The 9,572-nt window shown below is 59.7% G+C and overlaps 1 protein-coding gene across 1 annotated transcript; it reads left to right on the top strand.

Annotated features, from left to right (window-relative positions):
• The first annotated feature begins 5,639 nt into the window (after positions 1-5,639).
• On the top strand, positions 5,640-9,530 carry CDK5R1 (cyclin dependent kinase 5 regulatory subunit 1). The gene has a single exon (XM_039504330.1). The coding sequence runs from the start codon at positions 5,728-5,730 to the stop codon at positions 6,622-6,624; it is 897 nt and encodes a 298-aa protein (XP_039360264.1). The 5' UTR covers positions 5,640-5,727; the 3' UTR covers positions 6,625-9,530.
• The last annotated feature ends 42 nt before the right edge of the window (positions 9,531-9,572 follow it).

Below are 9,572 nucleotides of genomic sequence, written 5' to 3'. Positions count from 1 at the left end.
CGGCGGCTTTCAGAGCGTTAGTGCCAAGAGCCGCTGAAGCTTGTTGCTGGGGCCCTGGGTCAGAGCGTTGCTGCAGCCTGTGAATGACACGGGCGCTAGTAAAAACCCTGCAGTAGGTGTTGGTCTTACTGGGCCCAACATCGTACAGCAGCAGCGCGTCCGTTCAGTGGCTATCGCCTAACCCAAGTGCCATAGGCTGCAGGGCTTCACCTGCAGTGCACGGGGGGGCTACACCTGCCTGTTTGGAATAAGGAAGACGCAGGCAGATCGATACACAGCTGCTGGGCGGCCTCTGCTTCTACTGGCAGAAACCCCCTTTGCCAGTATCGCTCCCTTCCCTTGGGCACCGCTGCAGCCAGTACCAGCCCCCGTGTGTGAAATAAGCAATACCAGCAAACGGCCGTTTCTGTTGGGATAACGACATTTAGCCAAGGCTTGTGCCCCTATAGACCTGCCACCCAGCAATCCCGCCCCCCCCCCAGCACATTACTGCAGTGATGGGTAGCCCTGCTCCTCTGCAATGAACCCGGAGCCAGTAATGTCTGCAAGGCATCAAACCCTCCCCTCAGGGGGAGCTGGCTGGGCAGGAGGAAGCCGCTGTGCAAGTGCCGTGTGTTTTGCTTTAGCTGGGGTGGGGCGAGGGATTGGCTCGTCTCATCCCCCCCGCAAGTCACACGGTGCTCCTGTGTCCGTCTCTGCCTTTGGCCAGGAGATCCCCCCCACCAGATAGCGTGAGCAGGAAACCTTGTGTCTCAAGGGTTGTTTGTGCAACTCTTGTGCAACGCTCGGCCTGTGGTTGGACCTTTGCAGTAACTTCCCTCAGCCCATGCAGTGCCTTGGGTGTGCTCTGGCCTTTACTCTTGGTCGGCTTCCTGTTTTCGGCGGGACACGTGCCCCAGCGGTGGCAGATGGGTAACGTGCTCGCTGCACCCAGGAGGCTGTGGGAAACAACCCTGTTTGCTAGAACGAGGCCCGGTGTGTATCATGTCTAGGTCACCTACTGCGTTCCTGTGACGGGCGTGCTGTGCGTGGCAGGAGAGAGGCTGGTCAGGCACCAGCACTGCTTCCTTACGGGCCTAGCAAAGTGAGGGCCTGGGGGGCTCTGCTCCTGGAGCAATGGTGGAGGCATTTTAACCACTCGACTTGCCTCAACTCAGCACAGGTCGTTTACATGACACAGGTGGGAAAACGCCAGTGGCCTGTCTACACCATAGTTACCACGAGGGCCGAGCAAGAGAGCCTAATTCCCCTAGTGCAAAGAAGGGCCCAATCTGAGACGCAGGAAGACCTGCTGAGCAGCGCCTCTTGCTGCCCGTGAGGCTGGGCTTGTTTCTTATGGCTGATTAATCAGCCCATGTGTCGTTTAGGCCAGGGCGGTGCTAGAAACTTCTGCCAGTGTCGGTATGTCAGATTTGGGGGTTGGGTTTTTGTTTGTTTAAATGATCCTGCTTTACTGGCACCGCCCTGGTTATGCTGCCTAAGTCCTTTTGCTGGGCTAGATTATTTAACGTGGGGCCCCAGTATGCGCCAAAAGCCAGTATCGTCTGCAGCTCCCCTAGGCGTGTTGGCAGGTGTAGAGATGGTCTCCGTCTCTCGTGCTCCTGGTCACCCTACAGAGCCAAAGCAGCTGTGGCAGGAGCTCAGCTCCTCTTGGACTCGTCCATGAACTTTAGCTAAAGTTTGGTTGGATCAACCCAAGTAATAAAGATTCTGCAAAATCTGCAGGGTGAAGACGTGATTGTAACATTCTGGCTTTTCTGTTGGAAGGTGCAGTTAGAAAAAACAGTTTTTGTGTTGTCACTGGAGCCTGTTTTGATCTGGACTAAAGGGGAATGAACTCAGGGCCGCACGTTAGCTCTGAGTTGCTCCTTGGGCTGTAGTTTCATTTTGGTATTGCACAGCTACAGGGCGAGTGATGCCTTAGAAATGGGAGGGGGATGGTTGTTTTAAAACTGCCCGCTGGTGTTTTCCATCTAGGATGGTGCATAGAAAGCACCTTACTTCCCCTATTGCTGGCCTGTCCCTACTGCTGCTTCCCAGAACCAGTTCAAGCTCTGACAACACTGCATGAGTCAGCTGCCTGCCTGAGGCATCGGCACTGACAGGCCTTGGGATTTTGCAAGTCACACAAGCATTTAATCCAGTTCAGGTTGGGGCTTTGCTTTCATAATAAACAAGTTACTTTGTCTGACAGTCTCCTGGGTGTAGGCAACGTAGCTCTGGCCGGGTCGCTGCTGTTGGGGGGGGGTTAATAATAGCGTCTCCTGCTGCTCTGCTCCCCCAGCAGTGCTGCAGTTGCTTTCTGCTTCAGTTCTCTCCTGCATAAAGTCTATTTGGTGTGTCCTTCCTGGAAGGAAGGAAACAGCTCACTGGCTAGTGGCCTCCCCCTCAGTAAGAGCAGGGCAGGGGGCTGTGACAATGCACAGTGTTAATTAAAACTGATGCGGTTATTACATCCAACACATTAACTGGGTAACAAGGTGGAGGGAGAGAGAGGGGAAGGGTGAGGGGTTGGGAAGGAGGAGTTTGGGGGGGGGGCAGGATGGAGAGGGCTGTGAAGAGTTATGGAAAGAGCGTCCATGTTCCTTTAAAAGCCAGGCAGCTCTGGTGCTTCAGGGCGAGGCCTAGCAGCGCCAGTAACTGGCATTGGCCATAAACCCACCAACCAACCCACCTGGCCTGCTCTGATCCCAGGCCTGGTCAGTGGGGGCTGTGGCCTGTCTACGGTGTCAATAAATTCCATGAAGAGGGGTGTGAATTTAAGGCCCACATGTGGCTCTAGCAGAGTTGCTCTGGAATTGCTTCACTTGTAGACAAACCCTTTGGTACCTTCCCCTCTTGGAAAACCAGCTCCAGGCAGGGGCTGGCAGTGGGGGTTGGGGAGCAGGGGAGCGGCTGAGCTCTTGGCGCTGACTGAGGAGGGCAGCAGCTGCACAGCCGGGCTCGGCCCCACCTGGAGTGAGTCCAGTGACTGTTCCAGCCTTTACCTTAATCTGAATTAATTTGCAAGTGTGGTGAAGCTGGCAGGGGATCTTGCCGACCAGGTGCAAAGCAGCCGCTCACCATCCCCCCGCATGAAAACAGGTGCATGTGAGCAGCACGGCGAGGCTGTGACTGGCCCTTCGCTAAGCCCCTCTGGGCCAGGGCTGCCGGCGCTCGCTGCCCCTTGGGTGCGGACGAGGCTGAGCCACAAGTCCCCCCCCGCTGTGCGGGCTCAGAGCCTGTTCTGGGGCCGTTTCCAGTGTCTCCCTCTGGGGGCTGGCGGGGGGGGGGGGGCTGGGCTGGGGCAGTCGCCCAAGGGCCGGTGGCCGCCCAGTGCCTGGCAGGTGCCCTGATGCCCTTGGTAACAGTAACCTACAGCTGGGGGCGGGGGCAGCATCCTGCCTGGCTCCAGAAACCTGCCCCTCCCCCCTCAGTGTACAGAACCCAGCACCCCCAGCCAGTCACCTCACCCCACTGGGCCCATCCCCTGCCTGCCCCCAGTGTACAGAACCCAGCACCCCTGCCCCCACCCAGTGTACCGAACCCAGCACCCCCAGCCAGTCACCTCACCCCCCCTGGCCCCCCTCCCCCCTCGCCCCCGCCGGCCCGGCCGGCCCCCCCCAGTGTACAGAACCCAGCACCCCTGCCCCAGCCAGTCACCTCACCCTGCCGGGCCCCTGGCCTGCCCCCAGTGTACAGAACCCAGCACCCCTGCCCCCAGCCAGTCACCTCACCTCCTGCCGGGCCTCTTCCCCCCTTCCCAGCCTGCCCCCTCACCCAGTGTACAGAACCCAGCACCCCTGCCCCCAGCCAGTCACCTCACCCCTGCCGGGCCTTCCCCCACCCAGTGTACAGAACCCAGCACCCCCAGCCAGTCACCTCACCCCACTGGGCCCCATCCCCTCGCCCCCGGGCCGGCCAGCCCCACCCAGTGTACAGACCCAGCACCCCCGCCCCAGCCAGTCACCTCCGCCCCGCAGCCCGAGTCCTCCCGCCGGGTGCCCCGCCCCGCTCCCCGCCCACGGGCGCTGCTGGGCGGCTCCTCGGGGCAGGGACCGACCCCTCGCCCGGGAGCTGCCGCGTAGCTCCCCGGCCCGGGGCTCCGCTGGCGCCGCCGGTGCCCGGCCCGGCTCCTGGGCCGGCGGGGGCGGGCAGCGGGCGGGGCGGGCGGGGCCAGGCGCCGCGTGTCGCTGGCTCCGGCTTCCAGCCGCCGCCGCCGCCGCGACACCGAGCGCAGCAGCCGCCGGAGCCTCCCGCGGACACGGAGCCCAGCGCCCGCTGCTGCCGCGGGTGGGGCCGGGCCGGCGCGGGGCTTGAGCGGCCGCAGGGCGGCGGGTCCGGCGGGGCCACTCTGCTCACGGCCCCAGCCCGGCCGGGCTGCGCGCCCGCCGCTGCGCTCGGCCGGGGAGGCGGCGGGGCAGGAGCCGGCCCGGGCGGGCCGCGCCCTGCAGAACCTTGACAGAAGCGGAGCCGCCGCCGCTGTCACCTGGCGCGTCGGATGCGGCCGGAGGAGCCGCGGCAGCTGCGGGTCGCGCAGCGCGGAGCTGAGCGCAGCGCCCTGGCACCGGCCCCGGTAAGCGGGGAGCGGGGGTCAGGGCCTGGGGGCCTGGTGAGCGGCGGCAGCAAGGATCGCGGGGCGCTGGGGAGCGGCGGCGGGGGGCGCCGGGGAGGTTGCGGGGCGGGGCGCTGGGGGCGGGGTGAGTGGTGGGAGGACGCTGGGGGTGAGAGCCCAGGAGGGGGCGCTGGGGGCGGGGGTGAGTGCTGGGGGACGCTGGGGTGAGAGCCCAGGAGGGGGCGCTGGGGGCGGGGGTGAGTGCTGGGGGACGCTGGGGTGAGAGCCCAGGAGGGGGCGCTAGGGGAGCGGGGGTCAGTGCTGGGGGACGCTGGGGTGAGAGCCCAGGAGGGGGCGCTGGGGAGCGGGGTCAGTGCTGGGGGACGCTGGGGTGAGAGCCCAGGAGGGGGCGCTGGGGGCGGGGTCAGTGCTGGGGGGCGCTGGGGTGAGAGCCCAGAAGGGGGCGCTGGGGGCGGGGTGAGTGCTGGGGGCGCTGGGGTGAGAGCCCAGGAGGGGGCGCTGGGGGTCAGTGCTGGGGGCTGGGGTGAGAGCCCAGGAGGGGGCGCTGGGGGGTCAGTACTGGGGGCGCTGGGGTGAGAGCCCAGGAGGGGGCGCTGGGGGAGCGGGGGTCAGTACTGGGGACGCTGGGGGTGAGAGCCCAGGAGGGGGCGCTGGGGAGCGGGGGGGTGAGTGCTGGGGACGCTGGGGTGAGAGCCCAGGAGGGGGCGCTGGGGTAGCGGGGTGGGTGAGTGCTGGGGACGCTGGGGTGAGAGCCCAGGAGGGGGCGCTGGGGGCGGGGGTGAGTGCTGGGGGACGCTGGGGTGAGAGCCCAGGAGGGGCGCTGGGGAGCAGGGGTGGGTGAGTGCTGGGGGCGCTGGGGGTGAGAGCCCAGGAGGGGGGGCGCTGGGGGAGCGGGCCGGGGGGGGCGCTGGGGGAGCGGGGGGGTCAGTGCTGGGGGGGGCCGGTGGGGGTGAGAGCCCAGGAGGGGGGCGCTGGGGGAGCGGGCCGGGGAGGCGCTGGGCGAGCAGCGGCGGCGGGGTGGGGGGGGGCGGGGAGCCGAGCCGGGCTGCGGAGCCGCGGGCGCAGCCGGGACCGGGGCCGGGGCCGGGCGGGCCGGCGGCGGCGCGCACGGACCCACCCCGGCTCTTGTCCCCCCGCTGCAGGGCCGGAGGCGGCGGGCGCCCCGCGGCGCCATGGGCACGGTGCTGTCGCTCTCCCCCAGCTACCGCAAGGCGGCGCTGTGCGAGGATGGCGCGGGCCAGTACTGCGCGGCGCAGAACAAGCCCGCCAAGGAGCGCAGCCTGCGCCGCCACCCGATCCTGGCCGCGCTGCCCTGGAAGCGCATCGCCGCCGTCTCGGCCAAGAAGAAACACTCCAAGAAGGTGCAGCCCAGCGGCTACCAGAGCAACGTCGCGCACCTCAACAGCGAGAACCTGAAGAAGTCGCTGTCCTGCGCCAACCTCTCCACCTTCGCGCAGCCGCCCGCGCAGCCCGCGGGCCCCCCGCCGCCGCTCTCCGCGGCCAAGAGCGCAGCGTCCTCCGGCCGCAAAGCGCCGCCCAACGCCAGCGCGGCCGGCACCCCGAAGCGGGTCATCGTCCAGGCCTCCACCAGCGAGCTGCTGCGCTGCCTGGGCGAGTTCCTCTGCCGCCGCTGCTACCGCCTCAAGCACCTCTCGCCCACGGACCCCGTGCTGTGGCTGCGCAGCGTGGACCGGTCGCTGCTCCTGCAGGGCTGGCAGGACCAGGGCTTCATCACCCCGGCCAACGTGGTCTTCCTCTACATGCTGTGCAGGGATGTCATCTCCGCCGAGCTGGCCACCGACCACGACCTGCAGGCCGGCTTGCTGACCTGCCTGTACCTCTCCTACTCCTACATGGGCAACGAGATCTCCTACCCGCTCAAGCCCTTCCTGGTGGAGAGCTGCAAGGAGGCCTTCTGGGACCGCTGCCTCTCCATCATCAGCCTCATGAGCCCCAAGATGCTGCAGATCAACGCGGACCCGCACTACTTCACCCAGGTGTTTGCTGACCTGAAGAACGAGTGCAGCCAGGAGGAGAAGAGCCGGCTCCTCATCGGGCTGGACCGGTGAGCGCCCCCCGCCGCTGGGACCAGGGCACCTTTTGGTGCTTTGATTTGTCAGATGCAGGTGGAGGTTGGGTGGATCTTGGAAATAGCTGCCCAGCCCCCAGCTGGCAGCACTGACCTTTGAACACATGCAGCCCGGCTTGGCCTCCAGCGGCGCTGCAGCCATAGGGGTGGGTTTGACGCTGTTGTTGTTTGGTTTCTGTAACTGCCTGGAGCTCCATTGCTCCCTCCACAGCACCAAGTGCTCAGTGGGGGCTTGGCTGTCCCTGTGCCCAGACAGTATCTGCCAGAGGGATTATCCACGCAGAAGACTTCACCCTTGTGAGCAGGCAGCTTCAAAAAAATGACTTGAAGGAAATGCTGGCCTTTACTTTCTTGAAGGGCCTGGTGGTGGGAACGGGGTAATCCAATGGAGTCTTGAGCAGCTGGCATTTCACAAAGGGATTCAATGCTTTAAAGCTGGCGGGGGTTCAGAGCGGCACAAAACGAAGAAAATTAACCTTAAAAACAAGCAGTATCAGACTCCAAAAGGGACTTATTGCATGTAACGTGTAGTTAGCTGGGAAGGCGAGTGGGGGACGGGTGGAATTGCACACACCTTTGACTCTGCATTGGTGGCTCACACAGTTAATTCTCAAAACTCCCAGATTCAGGAAAGCCCAACTTTGAGCAGGCAAAACAGTTCCTCACAGGCGTAGAATTATCCTTCATGATCAGTGCTGCAGCCTATGGTCGAAGGCGAGTTTGGGAGGCTGGCGCACCAAACGCAAGAGGTGCGGTGGCCAGGTTGGGATTGGTGTGAGACCACACCTGTGGCTACTTAGCTGTTGTTTTGGTTTGCAATGGCAAATCATTCTGTGCTAGTCAGTAACATGACTATCTGCAGCCCCCCAGTCCTGGGCCACGTCCACAGGTGGTGGACATTATCCGATTCATGGTTTCTGAACTGCCGCAGAAGTGGGCTGTATTGATGTGTCTTACTGTAGGGTTTAATGGTCAGTTGCTTTCCCTAGTCTACCTGATCACGCTGTGTGGAATTGGGCCTGTTTCTGTCTGCTGTTTACCGCTGATGTCAGCGCGCGGGTACAGCATCTTTACTGAAACTTAGGGGAAAAAGAGGTTGTTAAAATAATTTCAGAAAGAAAAAGCTCATCACCAAGTGGGCAGAGGGGACCGGGCCTTACAGCCTACACTAGACATAGTAATGCATCTTGTCTTTCCTTAGCATCCTACTGAGTTTAATGATGTCATTTCAAAGACCAAGGTTTCTGGTTCTAGATGCTAACACACACTTGAATGCTACTAAAAAGTGAATTCACTTTTGGGTTGAAGCTCATAGGTAATCTTATCCTCTGGCTTTATAGCTTCTTACAGTGCCAGATGTTGAGGAAAACCAAGACTAGTGTTTTATTGCATGTAATATGGCTGCAGCCACAGACTGGTTTGAAATCTCTATAGGTGTCTTCAAATCCAACACTAGGTTTAAGGATGCTGGCATTCTAGTAGCGGGGGAGGGGAGGGTGGGCTTTGTATTTAACAGGGTTAGAACAGATTGTGCTTGCGTCTCAACTTAGCAGCAAGCACATTTTGAAATGTAGAGGAACAAAGCTGTGAAATTAAAGGTCTGGACTTGAGAGGAGCTGGTCTTGCACTATTGAAGGCTGCCAGACCTGCAAATGAAGGGAGAGCCTGCATTGCCTGTAAAGCTGAGCCATGAACAAACACCGACCACAAGCTAACACTTCTTCAGACAGAGCTGGCAAGCAAGGAGATCCGCAGCCACTTCATTGGTGAGGGGTGGGAGGGGAAAGGCAGACCTATTAGCAAAAGCAGGGGGGGGAAATAAATTCTCCTCTTGGTCTTTGTACATATTTGTCTCCGCTCCCTCCATTGCAGAGTTGCTGTTCTGAGTGGATGGTGTAAAATGTAGCAGTGTGATGTCACCTTGTTCCTAAGGTGGACCGAACAGCTCAGATCCTATACGGCTCTTGAGGCGTTGGAATAACTGACTGGATTCCAGCTCTGTGCCTGGGAGAGGTGTTTTCTTCTCTCTCCCCCCGCCCCTTTATTTATTTATTTTGAAATGAGATTCACGTTTCGTGAGTGGTTCTGGATTAAGGGAAATAAATGCTACTGTATCATGACATCAATGTGAAATGTATTGTTCCCATTGTGCACTGATCATAAGTATTGTGTTAAGGATCAACTGATATACTTGAGTGTGCAAGCAATGAAAGAAATTTACATGCTGCTATAAAGAAAACTTTTAGAACAAAAAAATACTAACTTACAAAAAAACCCTTCTTTATTCTTTCATCATGGCTTTGACAGTGATATTGTGCATGCAAAGAGAAGCATTGTGTGTCTTCAGCAAACAAAAACAATCTTACAACTGATGGCTGTAAAAATTACACCCATGCACAAAAACAAACAAACAAAAAAACCCACAATATGGAATAGTTCAGTATCTGAGCTGGCATTTTCTCATCAGAGCTGGGGATTGATCGGTTCTTCTTACCGTGCACAGTTCTTAGTTTAGTTCTGTTCCAACAGTTGTTAAAATTGCAAATGAAAACAAGAAAATGTGCCATTTTTTCACTTGAAATTCTTCATCGATGTACATTTGAAACTGCTAATGATACATGTATCTGTATGTTGGTTTTTTTAGTGCAATCTCTTCTGTAGATCTTTGTTGACCAAACTGGTGGGTATAGTTACTTATTAATTTATATTTGTCTCATGTTGTGTGTGTGTGTGTGTGTACAGTGTGTGTGTAAGTACGTGTGGTTTCTAATCTGACCGATTGTTACGAAGCTCAGTGTGCCTGTAATTTAGCCCCTGCCCCTTATTTTTATTTATTTTTGTACTGTGCTGATTAAATAAAAGGCACCGACCATCCATTACATGGAAGCCGCTTGTAGCAGAGTCTTTTGTGCAGCAGCCCGTGTGTGT

This window comes from Mauremys reevesii, linkage group 17 (assembly GCF_016161935.1).
Source record: "Mauremys reevesii isolate NIE-2019 linkage group 17, ASM1616193v1, whole genome shotgun sequence".
NCBI lineage: Eukaryota > Metazoa > Chordata > Testudines > Geoemydidae > Mauremys > Mauremys reevesii.
Note: the sequence above shows the minus strand (reverse complement) of the source record. Positions and strands in the feature narration are given on the sequence as shown.

Excerpts from the sequence above, each read along its gene's own strand:
- CDK5R1 (XM_039504330.1), top strand. The coding sequence starts at position 5,728 with ATGGGCACGGTGCTGTCGCTCTCCCCCAGCTACCGCAAGGCGGCGCTG.